Below are 20593 nucleotides of genomic sequence, written 5' to 3'. Positions count from 1 at the left end.
ATAACCCACAGAAACTGTGGAATAGTAGATGGAGACCCTTTGGACCCAAAAAAACACATGAGACCATGAAAGGACGCATCTATATCGCATCGATAGGGTGAGATAACTGCAAAGACAAATTAGTATTGACTCACCATGGATTCCAGTCCACTTTTTCCAGAAAATCCGGAGAGGGCACGTATAAAACCCGGCTGCATACAGAGACCGAGCATAGCCACTGAGGAAGGAGACAAGCATAGTCCCCGAAACGCGTCTGGCGGTAATACTCAGTCATCGGACTCAAACAGCCGGTCATATGTCGGACAACATCGATCGGATGGTCCACAAGTGAAGCGCTTCACCAAAGGTACCTACTAGCGGAATCCCGAGTTTGCCACTCTTAAAGCAACTGGCACATAGCCGTTATACCATCAAACACTGAGGCTCCACAGACTTGGAGACACGTTGGACGCTAAAGGAATCCCGCTGACTATACAACCAGTGGAAATATCGGGACCGCGTGTGCCACAGCTTTACACAGCTACTTTCCAGCAGAAACACTAAAGATCCGGTATACAACCGTAAGAAAGATCTTTAACAGTAGGTTAACTCATTATACAAGGACAGCACGTGGGACGCCACGAACCGAGGCTGCTAACAGTGAATAATAGCTGCTCAGACTGAGAGCTTACTAAATCTATGTAACAATCACCTGCTGCTATCTATCCAGAACAGCGATCTATTTTGAAAATATCACTGTCTGCAAATTGTTTGTATGCCATTACCGACACACGCATATAACTGTGGAACAAGAAAGAATCATCATTTTCTGACTAGCAAATGTGAGCTTGTATAATGATTGCAAGATCACCTTATATCCACTTTTAAGGAACTTTTGACTTTTTGATCGCATATCTACGAATATTAACTATATATCGTCTCAACACATCAGAGGTCTTTTTAATAGATTCCTATCAAGAGTATATATAACAATTGTGCCGATTTAATAGTATTGTATTCATTTTTCACAATGTGTTAATAACTGGTTACTTCCCATCCGGATCTGATAGGAGGAAACCCATTACTTATATTCTTATATTGATTACATTTTATTCCTATTTATATATTTCTCACCTATGTCAGGATTTTTATAGTTAATACTAATATACCATAGTGATATAATATCGTGTGATATAAATAAACTTGTCATTGATTTTACTCTATATGTGACTCCATCTATCAGAGTGCCCATTCCCTTTCTATACATTTGTTCAATTTGGTGAGTAGGGTGTCTAGACTAGATTGGAGCACCTATACATCACCACCATAAGGGTGAGCCGTCCTATACCTTTGTTTTAAATGCCAACTTTGTATAAAAAAATGGGAAAAGTTGTCTTTTGCCAATATATTTCTCTCACCCAGCATGGGTATATGTAAAATGACACCCCAAAACACATTGCCCAACTTCTCCTGAGTACGGCGATACCACATGTGTGACACTTTTTTGCAGCCTAGGTGGGCAAAGGAGCCCACATTTCAAAGAGCACCTTTAGGATTTCACAGGACATTTTTTTCACATTTTGACTTCTTACGCATTAGGGCCCCTAAAATGCCAGGGCAGTATAACTACCCAACAAGTGACCCCATTTTGGAAAGAAGACACCCCAAGGTATTTCGTGATGGGCATAGTGAGTTCATGGAAGTTTTTATTTTTGTCACAAGTTAGTGATATATGAGACTTTGTAAGAAAAAAAAAAAAAATCATCATTTCCCGCTAACTTGTGACAAAAAATAAAAAATTCTAGGAACTCGCCATGCCCCTCACGGAATACCTTGGGGTGTCTTCTTTCCAAAATGTGGTCACTTGTGGGGTAGTTATACTGCCCTGGCATTTTAGGGGCCCTAATGTGTGAGAAGTAGTTTGAAATCAAAATGTGTAAAAAATGCCCTGTGAAATCCTAAAGGTGCTCTTTGGAATGTGGGCCCCTTTTGCCCACCAAGGCTGCAAAAAAGTGTCACACATGTGGTATCGCCGTACTCAGGAGAAGTTGGGCAATGTGTTTTGGGGTGTCTTTTTACATATACTCATGCTGGGTGAGAGAAATATCTCGGCAAAAGACAACTTTTCCCATTTTTTTATACAAAGTTGGCATTTGACCGAGATATTTATCTCACCCAGCATGGGTATATGTAAAATGACACCCCAAAACACATTGCCCAACTTCTCCTGAGTACGGCGATACCACATGTGTGACACTTTTTTGCAGCCTAGATGCGCAAAGGGGCCCAAATTCCTTTTAGGAGGGCATTTTTAGACATTTGGATCCCAGACTTCTTCTCACGCTTTAGGGCCCCTAAAATGCCAGGGCAGTATAAATACCCCACATGTGACCCCATTTTGGAAAGAAGACACCCCAAGGTATTCAATGAGGGGCATGGCGAGTTCATAGAAGATTTTTTTTTTTTGGCACAAGTTAGCGCAAATTGATTTATTTATTTTTTCTCACAAAGTCTCCCTTTCCGCTAACTTGGGACAAAAATTTAAATCTTTCATGGACTCAATATGCCCCTCAGCGAATACCTTGGGGTGTCTTCTTTCCTAAATGGGGTCACATGTGGGGTATTTATACTGCCCTGCCATTTTAGGGGCCCTAAAGCGTGAGAAGAAGTCTGGAATATAAATGTCTAAAAACTTTTACGCATTTGGATTCCGTGAGGGGTATGGTGAGTGTGGCGAAACCGACCTCGCCACTGGGTTTTGGGGAGGACTGGCTGCTGGCCTCTTGCCCCAGGATTATGGGCCATATACTAACTTTTAAACCCCTGAACCGATTCAAGTGAATTTTGGATAGGTTTGTCACAAAGTTATACTGTTTGAATTAATGTAAGTTATATGTATGGCCAATGTAAACTCACAAAGTTGTAACAATTTATAATAAGTGTAACTTGTCAGCTTGGGAGGAAAATGCTGGGTGTGTTTCTATTGTGCCATTGTCCCATTGTGTGTTTAAATGGTGATGTCTGTCCTGTTGTATCTACATGTGTATTGGCGATCTCCCTTTGTTCTGAGAGATAATTGGATTGCTCCTCAGGTTGTCTCCAGACAGAGGGGAGGAGACCATGATGCATTGTGGGGATATGTTGTCCTATGTCCCAGTCTTCATTCTGGTCCTCTGGGGGCGTGAACGATTGGTTGCTGTAGTTACATTGTATGTGTTGTTAATTACTGATTGGTTGTATTTCAAACCCCTGTGGGCAGTACTATGTTTGTGGTTTGTGAATAAAAGAGGCTGTACGTGAAGTACAGTCAGTTCCTGTTTCACCTTCAACATAGAGCCTCGTCTCATGTGTGTGGGGATTGCTATACGTGTATACTCCCCTGGCTATAACTACTAGCTCTTTTAAGGGCTGTTCCTGATCTCTGGTTTTAGGAGAGGTCCACCCACTGGAGCCTGGAGCCTTGTCGTAGGTCCAGGGTGTGTAGGAGACGGTGAGACCTCAACCAAGCTTCGGCAGTTTGTGGGGTCTGCAGTGCGTACGGTGTCAAGTGGAGTGCTTGGAGTCCTCGGAAAGCACTAGGAGCATTCATTCAACGGAGGTACCCGATCTGTGTACCAGGTGATCCGTTACAGTGAGTTCATGTGAGATTTTATTTTTTTGTCACAAGTTAGTGGAATATGAGACTTTGTAAGAAAAAACAAAAAAATAAATAAATAAATTTCCACTAACTACAAAAAAATGTCTGAATGGAGCCTTACAGGGGGGTGATCAATGACAGGGGTGTGATCAGGGAGTCTATATGGGGTGATCACCCCCCTGTAAGGCTCCATTCAGATGTCCGTATGTGTTTTGCGGATCCGCGGTATCCGTGTTTTGTGGATCCGTAAAACACATACGGACGTCTGAATGGAGCCTTACAGGGGGGTGATCAATGACAGGGGGGTGATCAATGACAGGGGGGTGATCAGGGAGTCTATATGGGGTGATCACCCCCCTGTCATTGATCACCCCCCTGTAAGGCTCCGTTCAGACGCCCGTATGTGTTTTGCGGATCCGATCCATGGCAGGCTGTAGACACGCTGGCAGGCTGTAGATCCACTCGCTTACCTGCAGTTCCTGTGTGCGCGCGTTCACAGGAAATCTCGCGACCCGCGAGATTACGCATATATGCGTGACTCTGCCTGAGACTGCCGCCTCCGGAACGCGATCCTGCGTTATGCGGTCCGGAGGCGGTTAACCTTATGAGGGCTTATTTTTTGCAGGACAAGTTCAAATTGCACCATTTGCGGTTGCACATAATGTAGTGGGGAAACGAGGAAAAAAATGAGCAGGCTCCATGTTTAAAGATGCGACTTCCGCCACACATATATCGTGGAGGTTGCGAAGGGGGTTTACCACCATAATAAATAAATAGATCCTTAATTAAGAACTAATGATGCCTCCTTTCCAATGTGCTATAGTTTGCAGGTTTGCCCTCCCACAACAACTATTTGTACTGAGGGCCTTATTTCCAATTATGCCCTAAAGGGCACATGCCTAGTTCAAGGGCCAGCAATAGTGCCACCACAGAGAACATTTTTTAAATGGCGGGCTGCCTACAACTGTGGCCAGATTTTCCCACCTGCAGTGAAGCTCCCTACACACACATCGATGGCAGAGGACAAGAAGCGAGAGGTTTAATGCTCCTCCCTTTAGTCTGCACTGCAGTGCTATCTGTTAAGCTGATTGGTGGAGCAGCAGCAGTCACATAGCCACTACAGGCAATCTGAGAGCCAGTCTACATGCCTCTGAGCACTGCATCCCAATCCCACAGGTATGGATCCCTATCATCCAGATGCCATCAATTAGGCTACTATATATGTACTATATGCAGGAGATCTACCATATATACATATATAGCAGTATATATAGTAGATCTCCTGCATATAGTGTAAGTGAATATATATATGTGAACTATACGCAGGAGTACTACAATATATGCATCTGCAGGAAATATACTACATACAGATATAGCATAGTTAACACAAACACATGGTGAGTTATCACATCTAGTTAACGCTTAATGACTGTGACTGATAACTCTGCTACATCTGTATACAGTAGATCTCCTGCAGGTAGTGTGTATATATATATATATATATATATATATATATATATATAGTAGATATCCTGCATATAATAAATAAATTGTATATGCATTTGCACTTCTTTTGAAACCTCAGTCTGACTGGTTTAATGTTAAGATATCTTCCTTTAAGTCAATAAAAAAAATCTCCCAATTATGTGCAAATCATTGACAAACAGGAAAGTGAGGAATTTTGATAAAAATGAATGCAATTTCAATGCAGTTTTTACCCGTACCTCAACAGCAGTGTCTGAATACATACCTTGGCCAGTTTCAGACTCCAATAATACAACTGAATGTTAACATCTACCATTCTACTTCTGCAACATCTGGATCCCTTGTGGTTCTTTTGAAACCCATAACACATCCATAATACAGTCATGATACTGTCATTATATTGTTTTTGCAAACTCTGCAGTATTCCTTCTGGGATTCTCATCCCCACCTATCCCTTGGTTGAACTTGATGGACTTATGTCTTTTTTCAACCGTATTAACTATGTAACTATTTTTTATTTTATTTTTAGCACAAAATTTTAAGTAGCTTGTTGCTTTTCTCTTGTAGACTATATTTGCAGCATGTGAACTGGGAGTTTTTGATTTACTACATGAAGTACAGGAACCCATTCCAGCAGCAACCATTGCTTCTCGCTTGAGCACCACTGAAGATGGAATGGAGCGCTTGCTTGATGCCTGTGTTGGACTGAAGCTTTTAAAAGTTGACTTGAAAAATAACAAAGGTAACTTTATCTGAATAATCAAAAGTTTCTATTTGGTGTCTACACTTTATGGTATCAATTTTGATATCAAAAGTAAAGTTGTCCTCATGGATGTGAACAGCTGACTTGACAATTACACATGGTACAGCTGCAAAAATAATACACAACTAGACAATAATCAATGAAACACTGTTGACATACACTAACTATACAGTATGTCCAGATTCCATGCACACAGGATGTTTTACCTTCCCTTATGGTCCTCCACTCCCTCATACTCCATTGATCTCTATGGGAGGCCCTAATACACCTGCAGATGTAGCAGGTGATTGTCGGGAAGGAAGCATTTATTACCAGCAATTACCTGCTTGCTAGAGGAGGATACTGCTGAAATTACATGCATCAATCTCCTCCTCGGTATAGGGATGAGAGCATAGGGAGGGCATAAGGAGACTGCAAGGACAGTGCATTAGACTCATTGTCAACAGGTGGTCTGATATATAGGCTTGTTAATCTGATCTGCTGTGCCATTTATACTTAATATGTTCAGCTATACATAGATTTACTGTGCATCAGACTCATTGAATCGACATTGCAGAGGAACCACACTGGTGTAATACTGTGCCATTCATGCTTAATCTGTTCAGTTATACATAGACTTACTGCATATCAGAATCATTGTCAATAGGCCTTCTAATTAGGGTTGAGCGAACCCGAACTGTAAAGTTCAGGTTCGTACCGAACTTTAGGTTTTTCGGCACCCGGACCCGAACCCGAACATTTTTCGTAAAAGTTCGGTGTTCGGCGCTTTCTTGGCGCTTTTTGAAAGGCTGCACAGCAGCCAATCAACAAGCGTCATACTACTTGCCCCAAATGGCCATCACAGCCATGCCTACTATTGGCATGGCTGTGATTGGCCAACTGCAGCATGTGACCCAGCTTCTATTTAAGCTGGAGTCACGTAGCGCCGCCCGTCACTCTGCTTTGATTAGTGTAGGGAGAGGCTGCAGCTGCTGTGAGGGAGAGATCAGGGAGAAATCTTATGAGAGATCAGGGAGAAATCTTATGAACTGCTTTTTTACTCAGCGATCTACAGCAAATGTGTTTTGTGGGTGCAGTGCACAATTTTTTTAAGCCTGCCCTGAGCCAACTACTGCTGAAAACGAACTTTTTTTTACTTCAGTTTGTCAATATCAATACATAATCGGCAGCCACAGGCTATCTGCATGTCTGCAAGTCAAGAAATACGGCTTTTTGCTTACTGGGGTTAAAAAAAAAACACTTTTTTTTATATAGTGCACATCTAGGATTAGACGTGCATAAGTGAGTGTCACATTTACATAGTAACATAGTAACATAGTACATAAGGCTGAAAAAAGACATTTGTCCATCCAGTTCGGCCTGTTATCCTGCAAGTTGATCCACAGGAAGGCAAAAAAAAAAAAATGTGAGGTAGAAGCCAATTTTCCCCACTTTAGGGGAATAAAAAATTCTTTCCCGACTCCAATCAGGCAATCAGAATAACTCTCTCTAGTAGCCATAGCCTGTAATATTATTACGCTCCAGAAATACATCCAGGCCCCTCTTGAATTCCTTTATGGTACTCACCATTACCACCTCCTTTAGGCCAGAAATATGGCTTTGTGCTTACTGGTGTGAAAAAACCCTCTGATATACTGCACATCTGGGATTAGACATGCATAAGTGAGTGTCACATTTAGGCCAGAAATACGGCTTTGTGCTTACTGGGGTGAAAAAACCCTCTGATATAGTGCACATCTGGAATTAGACGTGCATAAGTTATTGTGAAATTGTCACAGTGGACAGGATACAAGATACACAGAATACCACCAAACAAGTGTCTAGGCAAGAATCTGGGGATTAAGGTCACCTCCTGACAAATCCCTACCAGCTCTCCCTAGACTTCTATGCCCACGTTCAGACCCTGAAGATGGGAATAATGTGTCCCCGTGCCTAGGCTGAAGATGGTGAAAGGGGGAAAGAGGCAGCCTGCTCCCTCAGGACCTGGAGGGGGCAGGCGTCTCTCTAACAGCCTAGACAGACAACCACAATAAAACAAAACCAACTTATCTTGTTACTGAGCAGGAACAGCAAATCCTTCCTTCCTTCCTTTGAGCCAGACAGAAGATATCACCCACACAGGACACTGGGAGTGGGCATAATTTAAACTCAAACCAACGACCCCACCCAGTGCACCTGAAGGGAGGCGGATACAGCTCAACTCCAAAACAAAAACAAAAGGCTACACACGTGCTGCTAACCTGGCAGACCTCCGCACATAACCTGAGCAGGGCATGACATTAATTTTGGTAGAACTAGGGACGTTAGAATATTTTTCCTTCCAAACCACGATAAAATAGGGAGGTCTAGGTTATTTAGTATCTCTGTAATATTTTTCAAAAGGGGGGTATAGTTAAGAGAGAAGAGTTGGTTCGGATCACGGCTAATTTTCACTCCCAGGTATGATAAGTCGGGCGAGGACCAATTGAACGGGGAACATTGTTCTAATTTTGACCTGTGAGGGGTGGGGATGCCTAGGCTAATAATCAGAGACTTATTATGGTTAACTCTGAAATTTGAAAAGGAACTATAGGTCTCTAGGTGTTGGTAAATCTTAGGAAGGGCATTGTCTGGATTGCTTATTATAACGAGCAGATCATCTGCGAATGCAGCTGTTTTGTGATCCTGATCCCCTAGAGGTAATCCTTTAATCTCTTTGTCAGTTCTAATTGTCTGGAGAAGTGGCTCTAGCATTAGAACAAATAAAATGGGGGATAAGGGGCAGCTCTGTCGGGTTCTGTTTTTTTTTTATAAGGAAAGGGTCTGAGATTTGGTTGTTGACCGTAACAGAAGCTGAAGCATTAGAGTACATTGCGTCTATTGCTGAAAGAAATGCGATTGGGAAGTTTTGAGTTATTAATACCCGTTTCATGAAGGACCATTTCACTCTATCAAAGGCCTTCTCAGCATCAGTACTTAGAAGGATAAGAGGAATGTGTTTGCGTTTTGCAACATATATGAATAACCCCCATTTTGATAATCTTTCTAGGTACTGTAGTCCACCCCTTCCAGTTATTACTTTAGTTGCCCTCCTCTGAACCCCCTCCAGCTCTGCTATGTCTGTCTTGTTCACAGGAGCCCAGAACTGTACACAGTACTTCATGTGTGGTCTGACTAGTGATTTGTAAAGTGGCAGGACTATGTTCTCATCACAGGCATTTATGCCCCTTTTGATGCAACCTATTATCTTATTGGCCTTGGCAGCAGCTGCCTGACACTGGCCATTTACTTACCTACATACAGACATTTTTCCCTAGTCCAAGCATTCTCATTATATATACTAACCTTTTATGTGGTACAGTATCAAATGCTTTGGAGAAGTCAAGATATGACATCCATTGATTCTACACAGTCAAATATAGAACTTACCTCTTTATAGAAACTGATTAAATTAGTTTGACATGACCGATCCCTCATGAAGCCATGCTGATATGGCGTTATTTGCTTATTTTCATTGAGGTACTCCAAGATAGCATCTCTCCGAAATCCTTCAAACAGTTTACCCATGACAGATGAAAAACTTACCGGCCAATAGTTTACAGGCTCTGTTTTTGAACACTTTTTGAATATTGGCACCACATTTGCTAAGCTCCAATTTTGTGAAACACTCCCTGTTAATATCAGAAATATGGGACTGGCTATGATATTACTTAATTCTTTTAGGATACAGGGGTTTATGGCATCTGGTCCGGGCGATTTACTTTTACATTCTGCATTTCATCTCACAGTTTACTCCACCCATATCTCCCTTATCACTCCGTGAAAGGCCAACACCTTCAGATTTATTATTTTTACCATGCATGTAATTGAAGAATGTTTTAGGGTTAGTTTACTTTCTTTGGCAATTAATCTTTGTCTTTAGTTAGGGTTCTTTTTTTTTTGTCTTTTATACATTCTATTTTTTCCTTATAGTTTTTCAATTCTTCTTTGCTACCCTCCTGTGATTTAAATGATTTATTTTTGTCATTTATTGCTTTCTTTACAATTCTATTGATCCCCATAGGTTTTTTTTTCTTGTTCCTTAACCTTGTATTCAATGATCAGAGCACTGAATCAATTCAGGCTATGCAGACACTCCAAAGTGACAAGCATAGAGTGGTCAATGTGTTCTTCTCTTCATCCACCAGCAGTCTCATCAATCTAAGGGAACTGTTAGTTGCCTCTTGTTCCCATTTTGTCATGAAGCCCGGGTTACGTGACTGAGCTGATGGAAGAAGAGAGATGCGGAGACCTCGGGGGACTATACTGTTTTTAATATAGTTGTCAAGACTCTGGACTTCCCACCACGACGTGATCTGCTCCTTATAAACCTGGGTCAGGTCAGTAAAGGCAGTGTGAAAAGAGGGCTGGTACTTTTTCTGAAAGAATTGTTTCTCAGAAAAAATATCTTTGGCTTCATGCAACCAATTATCCGCATTGAAGCCTGTCGCCAAGAATCCTGCCATGCCACAGTAGGAGGGAATGAGCAAAAAATGATCAGAGCACTGAATCAATTCAGGCTATGCAGACACTCCAAAGTGACAAGCAGTGATAACCTTGTATTCCCATAAGGTAGAGTATATACAATTGAGAGGTTTTTGTATATTTTTAATCCTACACTTTTCCTTATGAACTGTTCTAGTCCCTCTTTCCACTCCTCCCTCAGGTTCATTACCTCGCCACAGGTCTCTATCTGCACTATCTTCCCCTCCTATAATGTAATTAACCCCCCCCCCCCCAGTTTAAACACTCCTCCAATCTTCTAGCCATCTTCTCCCCTAAAACTGCTGCACCTTCCCCATTGAGGTGCAGCCCATCCCTACGATAGAGCCTGTAGCCGAAAGAGAAGTCAGACCAGTTCTCCACGAACCCAAACCTCTCCCTTCCTACCTCAGTTCTTGAGCCACTTGTTAACCTCCCTAATCTTCCGCTGCCTTTCCTGTGTGACTCATGGTATAGGTAGTATTTCTGAAAACAATAACTTAGGTCCTTGCTCTGAGCTTGTGACCTAAATCTCTAAAATCATTTTTAAGGATGCTCCACCTACCTCTAAGTTTACTTTTCACACCTGCGTTCGGTGCGGATCCGTCTTATATCTGCACAGATTGATCCACACCGATAATGCAAACGCTTGTATCCGTTCATAACGGATCCGTTTGCATTATTCATAAAAAAAAAAAGTCTAAGTCAAAACGGATCCGTCTTGACTTACATTGAAAGTAAATGGGGGATGGATCCGTTTTCAATTGCACCATATTGTGTCAGTGAAAACGGATCCGTCCCCATTGACTTACATAGTAAGTCAGGACGGATCCGTTTGGCTCCGAATCGTCAGGTGGACACCAAAACGCTGCAAGCTGCTTGTGAGAGACCTGAAATAATCTCACAAGCGGACCCAGAAACGCCAGTGTGAAAGTAGCCTAACTTTGTCATTGGTTCCAATATGGACCATGACTGCTAGATCTTCGCCAGCCCCTCCCAGTAATCTTTCAACCTGATTTGTGATACCATATATCGAACTTACTCACCAGGTGTAACGGTCGCGTACACACACACACACAGGGGGGAGGGAAGTGACCACTGCGCTCCACCCTCACCCCTGGCCCTGCCTACTTGCCTCGCGAGTCCTAATGACAGGGGACAACTGGAAGGCAATCCCTAGCTTGGAATAAGTGCAGGGAGGACAGACCAGACAAACAACAGAATGCTAACAGACCGAGTCTATACCAGGAAAGCTAAGAAGTACAAATGGAGCAAGCAGAGAATAGTCAGGAGAAGCCGGGGTCATAAATACCAGGAGAGTCGTGAAGTACCAAAGGAGTCAGGAGGAAGCCGGGGTCAGAATACCAGGAGAGCAGCAAAGTACACAAGGAGCAGGCAGAGGATCGTCAGGAATTCAGCCGGAGGTAAGTACGCCAGGAAAGACAAAGTCTCAGGTGGAACCTAAATAACAGGCAATCTGTGGCCAGCAGACTGCCTGGTTAAATAGGGAGCCAGAGGGGTCATGTGACGTGGCCAGCGTCACATGACTCCACACCCGAGCGATCAGCTCGGAGCTTAACCCTAAAACCATTCTCATGAGTGCGCATAGACGCGCGGGGGGCGTGCATAGTATTATAAGGAGCGCTGGCGACGCTGGACGCGCTGATGATGCGTGCGCGCTCTGGACGTGCCCGCCTCCTAGACCGCACCGTGACACCAGGAAGACAACACACCATTCGACAATCCCGGTCTTTGTGTCAGATTGCTGTATCTGTACCCCTAATAATTAAGTCTCCCACTACCAGCACCTGTCTGGCCTGCCCTGCTCTCCTGGTCCCCTGCTTACTTGAGCTAACATTCCCCTGAGTGGCAGGGGAAGTGTCTGGCTGCAGCAGTGCTCTCCCTGAACTAACGTCCCTCTCATCTGCCAACCTTGCAAATTTCTCGGGGTGTGTCAGATCAGGGCTAGGCTCCCTGGCACTCTTCCCTGCTTTCTAACGGTTATCCAGCTACCTACCTCACTTTCCCGAGACTCCATGCTACCACCCAAATAGCCAGCGTTTCTCAGTGTCCAAACTTGCTTGTTTAGATACACGATGTGTGATTCCAAACAAGCAATTTGCTCACATTTTGAACAAGGAATTGCACACTCAAATGGCTGTTTAGGGCTGCATACATTTGACAAGATGTGCACTGGACTGCTTTATCAATAATGGAAGACATACTAATAGGTATTATGAAAGAAAACGGCAACTAACATGCTGTAGTACCCTCCTAAAGTCCCTGAATCTCAACTAACTTAATCTAAAGTCACACACATAATAAAAACACACACACTGGAAATCAAACATGCCACAGCTCACAAACTGGCGTTGTTTGTCTCCCTTGTATAGGTGCTGCTCCCAAACAACTTCAAACCAGACAGTTTTGTCCCCCCTCTGGATTCAAAGGGCTGAGCTGCCCTCAAGACTGGCTATTTAACTTCTCCTAATTAGACAGCCACACCCTAATTACTCACCTGTGTAACACACTGGAGAAAGATGAAAAAAAAAAGAAAAAATGAAATCACAGTATACTCTTAGCTGCTATGTAATAAACCTGGTAGCAAAAGCAAGTTACAGTGTATAAACTATACTACACTGCTCTGACTTGGTATAGAGTACAATAAAGTCAGGCCCAGCTACTCAGCAATGCTCACAAATAATTTAGCAGGTTCTCACTGAATCTCCCTCATGGAATCTAAAGTCACACACTTAATATAAACACACACTTGAAATAAAACACGCGAACACTCACACACTCGTGTTGTTTGTCTTCTTGCATGTAAGTGCTGCTCCCAAACACCTTCAAACCAGACTGGTATAAATCCAGAGGGGGCAAAAAAGCAGAGACTGACTTAGAGTGCAAATTTACACCAGATCATGGGTAGCATAGAATTGATTTTCTTGCTTGCCAGAAGGTGTGCCAAATTCACTAAGAAGCCTGTGACTACATTGTGTACTCCTTTTCAGGTTCTGCAGATGAAAACTAGTTTATTTCATTTAAAATTGCATATAATGTAGTGGGGAGCTAGAAAAAAATTCCAAATGGATTGGAATAGGAAAAAAAATGCTATTTTTATGGGTTTTGTCCCTACAGTGTTTCCTATGCTGTAAAACTTTTTTGGGATAGTACAATACCACACCGTATAAAATCTCTTTATTTTTATTTCCATATTCTAACTCCTGCAACTTTTTAATATTTATGTCTTTAGAGCAGTGATGAGCGGCAGGTGCAATATCCAAATTCTCGATATTTCGCAAATATTTTGCGAATATTCAACATATATTAGCGAATTTGAGAATTCGTGATCTCCAGTCATTATTTTCTTGATTGCGAAAAATTTGCGATAAAAATTTACAATTAGAATATTCACGATCAACACTACTATAGAGCTGTGTGAAGGCTCAATTTTTGGGGGGTGATCTTTACTTATTATTGGGACCATTTTGGCCATTTTTTTGTCAATTTTTTGGGGGGGAGGTAAAGTGAAAAAAATGGTGACTAGGTTATTTAGATTTTTTTTTCCACTATGCTATTCACTGTATGGGATAAATATTTTAATAGTACTAGTGTTTCTGGACACACTGATTTATGTTTTTTTTTTATTAATTAGTTTTTTTATTTTGGGGAAAGGGGGTGATTTGAAATTTTTTAAAAATATTTTTTAAAACTTTTTTTTTCTTTCTTTAAGTCATCCTAGATGACTTATTTATCCATCACAGAACACAGCATTCAGTGTATTCCAATACAATGTTGCCACCTGCAGGCCTGTATTGGAATACACAAAGCAGGTTCTGGGCTATTTTCACTGGTCAGATGCCAGGATCACGTTTGACCATGGCATCTGAGGGGTTAAATGTCTGTGATCAGTCTTATGACTGATTGTAGACATTAGCCCTGGACATCTGCTGTTCGAAACAACAGAAACACAGCAGCTATGGTGCCTGCTGGGCTAGCGAGCGGGTGGCAAATTTAAAATTTGGCACATCTTTAAACCATACACTTTTGTCTAGAAATGCTATGCCAGCTTCTCCCCCGGAGTACTGAGGGAGAACTAGAGGTAAGGGTGTAAAAATGCAAAGTCACAAAAAGTTTGATTCCAAAAGTCCTATTTTGCGACTATTTGAATTATTTGAGTGCAATCTATGATAAATTCCTCCTTTCTCATTTTAACACCCACTGAAGTTTAAAAAATAGGTGGGGAAGTGGTTGTGGTTAGGACAAGTTCACATCAGCATTTGAAGCTCTCTTCTGGACCTCCATCACAGATATATATATTTATATATATTCCAAACAGAAACTGAATGGACTCCACTGTAGTCAATGAAGTCTTTTTAGCTCCGTACGGGTTAGTTATGTGCCCTATCTGGTACTTCAAATTTTTTATGTTGTTTTACTTGTCTAACAGAGCAGAACAATGGAAAAAAAGTGATGTAAACCCGGCTTTTGCCAGATTTATCAACTGCAACTGTAATTTATCAAAAAGCCTAAAAAATGTTGCAATCTTACTCCAGAATAGAGGTTGTATAGAAAGTACAGTAACATCTTAAGAGAGAAAGATGCAAAAAATTGTGTGTGATATTTCATAAATTTGGTGCAAATTATAGTAATTTAGACTCCTGAAAAACTGACATTAAATGATTAATTTCCCCAAATGTTAAGATGTAGTACTGTGAAAAGGATGATATTTTTTTTTTTTTTAAGGTTATTATTCCAATACCGATGTTTCCACCATGTACTTGGTAAAGTCCAGTCCTAAGACACTCTATTACATGGCGATGTATTTCTCTAAAGTCACATATATGTGCTGGCACTTCTTACCACAGGCTGTAAGGTAAGTCTGTTAACATATCTTAGAGATGATAATATTATACATTAAAGCTGTTGTTTCAGAAAATAACATTTATTATGTAGAGAAAGTTAATACAAGGCACTTACTAATGTATTGTTTAGCGTTAAGTGAATCAAAGTCAACTTTGTGGACTTCGATCCGAATTTCAGGATAAATTCGATTTGCAGCAAGCTGAATTTCCTCGTACTTCGAAGGGCTGGCCGCCACCATCTTGCTTGAAAATCTTGCATAAAATCCAATGCATAGTGACATATGACATCACAATGCCGGCCGGCTTGATGACTTCATCATGTGCCGCGTAAGATCTTGCACCAGATGTTCCAGCAAGATGGCAGCAGCTGGCCCTTCATGAGTAGTGTTGAGCAAGCATGCTCGGCCGAACACCAGTTCGGCTCGAGCATCGCTATGCTCGGCACATCGCGGATTTCGACCGAACACGATGCGATGCTCGAGTCAGTGTATTAAAATCTAATTTAGCTTATATTTCTATGCAGAAGATTGCTGTACAGTGAGGGAATCCCTCAGTATGAGTCCGCAGCTTAGGAGTCCCTGCTCTGACTCCATATATAGCTATGTCCATATATGTGTATTTAAATCTAATTTAGCCTGTATTTCATTAAAGTTTCTGCCGGGAACTCACAACCTTTTGTATTGGAGGCGAGGCACTTAACCACTTAGCTATAACCATAGTAAGTTACTTTAAAAAATCAAAAATAAAATATGAGACTTCTACTGTACTGTACTTCTACTGAGACCTATACAGCTGTGAGTTCAAATCCTGTCACAAACTTTTTCAGAAATGGAGGTTAAATTAGATTTATATATTTTATAATTTTTTAGTAATTGTAAAAAATGGATGGCACAAAATAAATGTGTAATTACTAAAATATATATATATATATATATATATATATATATAAGGCAAAAAAATTAAGGCAGCACTCCAAATAGTGAAGAAAGTGGAAGGTTTATTCACCCAACCAGCAGCAACGTTTCAGCTCTCTCTATGGAGCCTTTGTCCAGCTGAGTAACATGTGCATGATAACATACATAAGTAGTGGCAGTGATTAACATGATTGCAAATCCAATCAAAATGTCATAGAAACAAATAAGATAAATATAAAAAATACAATCATATGAATAGTACAATTCATCCATACACCTAGTGTCAATATGATGGGACATAAGTGAATATATAAAAATACATAATATAATTCATATTGTGTGAAATATATCCAAATCTTACATAATTGGTAATCATTACAGCAGTGAACAGGTGTGTAAATAAAATAGAATCGATTAAAAACCTTTGAATGGATCAATGCTGGCTGAAACGACATGGTGGAGACTGCTGGCGTCCGGAAACAACAACGGCGCATGCGCCACACTATCTGTTATCGCGAGACTTGTACAAGAGCTGAGTGTCATTATAGACCATAACAAAGATGGCCACTGTGGTAACATCGCATTAGGGCGCATGCGCAACACGGCACTGTCACCCATCCGGTTTAGAACATCACTAAATTGTGGAGCATATACCGCAGTGTTATAGCAGAAAAGCCGGTCCATGAGTCGGGGGCCGGCGGTTCAATGCCGGTCACCGTCAAGGTATCCGTATCGACAGGGGGGCGTGGCATTCATACCGACTCCACCCCGTCGTCCAGATGTATCAGCACATCCGCACCATGACGCTCATAATAGCCCTGTAGTGACAAATCCAAAGTATGAATAAATCACACTGGCCAGAAAGAGCGCACGGATCCAATGCATCGGTAATCATATGAGAATAAAAATGTATACAAGAAAATTCATTAAGAGAGAAAACAGGACTGTCTGACCGTCTGTGTAATGTGACCCAAGACCCAAAAATAGGAGCCAGGGCCACACAAGACAGACAGGGACGGTCACTGGACTGCTCAGCATCACAGAATAGTACAAAGTTGTATATAGGGATTGCCGACACAGTTCCTTCAGTCTTCACCATATATGTCCATTCATAATATGAAGTCATGGTATTTTCCTATATAGGACAAAGAAGATAAGGGAAAATTCAATTAATATATAGCACATGTTATTTTCCATATACGCAATCCAAATGAAAGAAAGAATATACATAATCAGCACTTAGACAACCCTGAATTCCCCGTTTAGACCCTGAGGTTTCAGGGTGCCTACCTAAAGTGTAGATCCAATACAGTTCACGTTTTTTTAGGAGTTTAATGCGGTCACCTCCTCGTCTGGAGGGGGTTATTTGTTCCAGAATTCTGAATCTCAAATCATTTTGTGTGTGCTTGGCCTCAACAAAATGTTTTGACACAGGGAGATCCATTTTTTGTTTTCGAATAGAATAACTGTGTTGGTTAAGGCGAGTTTTTACGTCCCAGGTGGTCTCCCCAATATATAAAAGATTGCAGGGGCAGATTATCAAGTAGACAACATACGACGAGTCGCATGTTAAGTACTGTCTAATTTTAACGCTCTGTCCTGAGATTGGATGGAGAAATGTATCACCTCTCAGCATTAACTTGCAGTTAATACAATTGAAACATGGGTAACAGCCCTTCCTAGTGGACCCAAAATAGGTCTCACATGCCTAGATGTACCAATATCAGATTTGACCAGTCTGTCCCCCAAATTTGACCAGTCTGTCGTTTCAGCCAGCATTGATCCATTCAAAGGTTTTTAATCGATTCTATTTTATTTACACACCTGTTCACTGCTGTAATGATTACCAATTATGTAAGATTTGGATATATTTCACACAATATGAATTATATTATGTATTTTTATATATTCACTTATGTCCCATCATATTGACACTAGGTGTATGGATGAATTGTACTATTCATATGATTGTATTTTTTATATTTATCTTATTTGTTTCTATGACATTTTGATTGGATTTGCAATCATGTTAATCACTGCCACTACTTATGTATGTTATCATGCACATGTTACTCAGCTGGACAAAGGCTCCATAGAGAGAGCTGAAACGTTGCTGCTGGTTGGGTGAATAAACCTTCCACTTTCTTCACTATTTGGATTGCTGCCTTCATTTTTTTGCCTTGTATCTACAACTTGGACCTTGGTCACAGGTCTGATAAGGAGGATTTTTTTCACCCGCTTACTTTCTTGAGTGCTGCTTCTTTTCTTTACTTATATATATATATATATGAAACCACTACTGAGGTTTTAGCCATAATATATTTACATATATTAATATATTATATATTCTAAATATATAATGTGTCAATATATTATAGCTAAAAACATATACAGTTGTAAAAAAAGTATGTGAACCCTTTGGAATGATATGGATTTCTGCACAAATTGGTCATAAAATGTGATCTGATCTTCATCTAAGTCACAACAATAGACAATCACAGTCTGCTTAAACTAATAACACACAAAGAAGTAAATGTTACAATGTTTTTATTGAACACACCATGTAAACATTCACAGTGCAGGTGGAAAAAGTATGTGAACCCCTAGACTAATGACATCTCCAAGAGCTAATTGGAGTGAGGTGTCAGCTAACTAGAGTCCAATCCATGAGATGAGATTGGAGGTGTTGGTTACAGCTGCCCTGCTCTATAAAAAAAAACACACACCAGTTCTGGGTTTGCTTTTCAAAAGAAGCATTGCCTGATGTGAATAATGCCTTGCACAAAAGAGCTCTCAGAAGACCTACGATTAAGAATTGTTGACTTGCATAAAGCTGGAAAGGGTTATTAAAGTATCTCCAAAAGCCTTGTTGTTCATCAGTCCACGGTAAGTCAAATTGTCTATAAATGCTGAAAGTTCAGCACTGCTGCTACTCTCCCTAGGAGTGGCCGTCCTGTAAAGATGACTGCAAGAGCACAGCACAGACTGCTCAATGAGGTGAAGAAGAATCCTAGAGTGTCAGCTAAAGACTTAAAAACGTCTCTGGCGTATGCTAACATCCCTGTTAGCGAATATACGATACGTAAAACACTAAACAAGAATGAATTTCATAGGAGCATACCACAGAGGAAGCCACTGCTGTCCAAAAAAATGTTTACAGTTTGCACAAGAGCACCTGGATGTTCCACAGCAGTACTGGCAAAATATTCTGTGGACAGATGAAACCAAAGTTGAGTTGTTTGGAAGAAACACACAATACTATGTGTGGAGAAAGAGGCACAGCACACCAACATCAAAACCTCATCCCAACTGTGAAGTATGGTGGTGGGGGCATCATGGTTTGGGGCTGCTTTGCTGCGTCAGGGCTTGCACGGATTACTATCATTGAAGGAAAAATGAATTCCCAAGTTTATCAAGACTGTGATTGTCTATTGTTGTGACTTAGATGAAGATCAGATCACATTTTATGACCAATTTGTGCAGAAATCCATATCATTCCAAAGGGTTTACATATTTTTTCTTGCAACTTTATATAGCTGCATAGCCAGTCACAAAAAAATAAAATAAAATGAGACTTCTACTGTAAGTACAGTAGAAGTATCCTATATTTTTATTTTATTTATTTATTTATTTATTTTATGTAACTGGCTATGCTGCTATTATAGCTGAGTGGTTCAGTGTCTTGCCTCTAATACAGAAGGTTGTGAGTTAGAATCCTGGCAGGAACTTTTCTAAAATGTAGGCTAAATTAGATTTAAATACACTGGGGTGTCTCCAAGCACTGACTCCATATATGGACATAGCTATATATGGAGTCAGAGCAGGAACTCCTAAGCCAAACTAGAGTCCCGACACCCTCCCTTCTTCAGAGCAGGAGGTGCCTGGGGTTCTCTCATTGACTTCCAATGTGCTCGGGTGCTCAGTAGAACACCCAAGCATCACCCTCGAGCACACAAGCACTTTGGTGCTTGATCAAAACTAATCATGAGCAAATAGATCTGGTAAGTACAGTATTTTACACTGATATTTATATCAAATGCTGCAATCATGTATGACCGCGGCATCTGAGGGGGACAATGACGATTGTGCAGCTCCCTTTAATTGCACCCACTACTTAATTTTTGACTAATTTGCTCATCTCTAGTATTGTTATTATTAGAGTTGAGTAAATTGAATCCAATGAAGTGGAATTTGATCTGTATCTCAGGATAAATTAAATTTGCAGTGAAGCTGAATTTCCTCGTGCTTCGTGGTAGCAAATTGATTTAACCTGAAATAGTATAAAAAGTAAAAAAAAAAAAACATACTTACCTTCTCTATTTGCTCGCGACCGGCCGGCCACCTGCATCTTGATTGAAGATCTTAACCAAAAGCCCAAGCGTGGTGATGAATGACATCATCACGCTGGCCAGCGTGACAACATAATCTCGGGCTGCGCAAGATTTCGTGG

General features: G+C 41.0%; 1 protein-coding gene across 1 annotated transcript in view; it reads left to right on the top strand.

The window, feature by feature from the left end:
- LOC120993678 (acetylserotonin O-methyltransferase-like) overlaps positions 1–20593 on the top strand; it is a 350706-nt gene that overhangs the window by 80485 nt on the left and 249628 nt on the right. Inside the window, exons 2-3 of the mRNA XM_040422157.1 lie at positions 5669–5843; positions 15111–15240. Coding sequence (XP_040278091.1) covers positions 5669–5843; positions 15111–15240 — 305 coding nt within the window. The remainder of the gene's footprint in view (positions 1–5668; positions 5844–15110; positions 15241–20593) is intronic.

This window comes from Bufo bufo, chromosome 3 (genome assembly GCF_905171765.1).
Source record: "Bufo bufo chromosome 3, aBufBuf1.1, whole genome shotgun sequence".
In the NCBI taxonomy this organism is placed as follows: domain Eukaryota; kingdom Metazoa; phylum Chordata; class Amphibia; order Anura; family Bufonidae; genus Bufo; species Bufo bufo.
The sequence above is the reverse complement of the archived record's forward strand: the minus strand, read 5'-3'. Positions and strand labels throughout refer to the sequence as shown.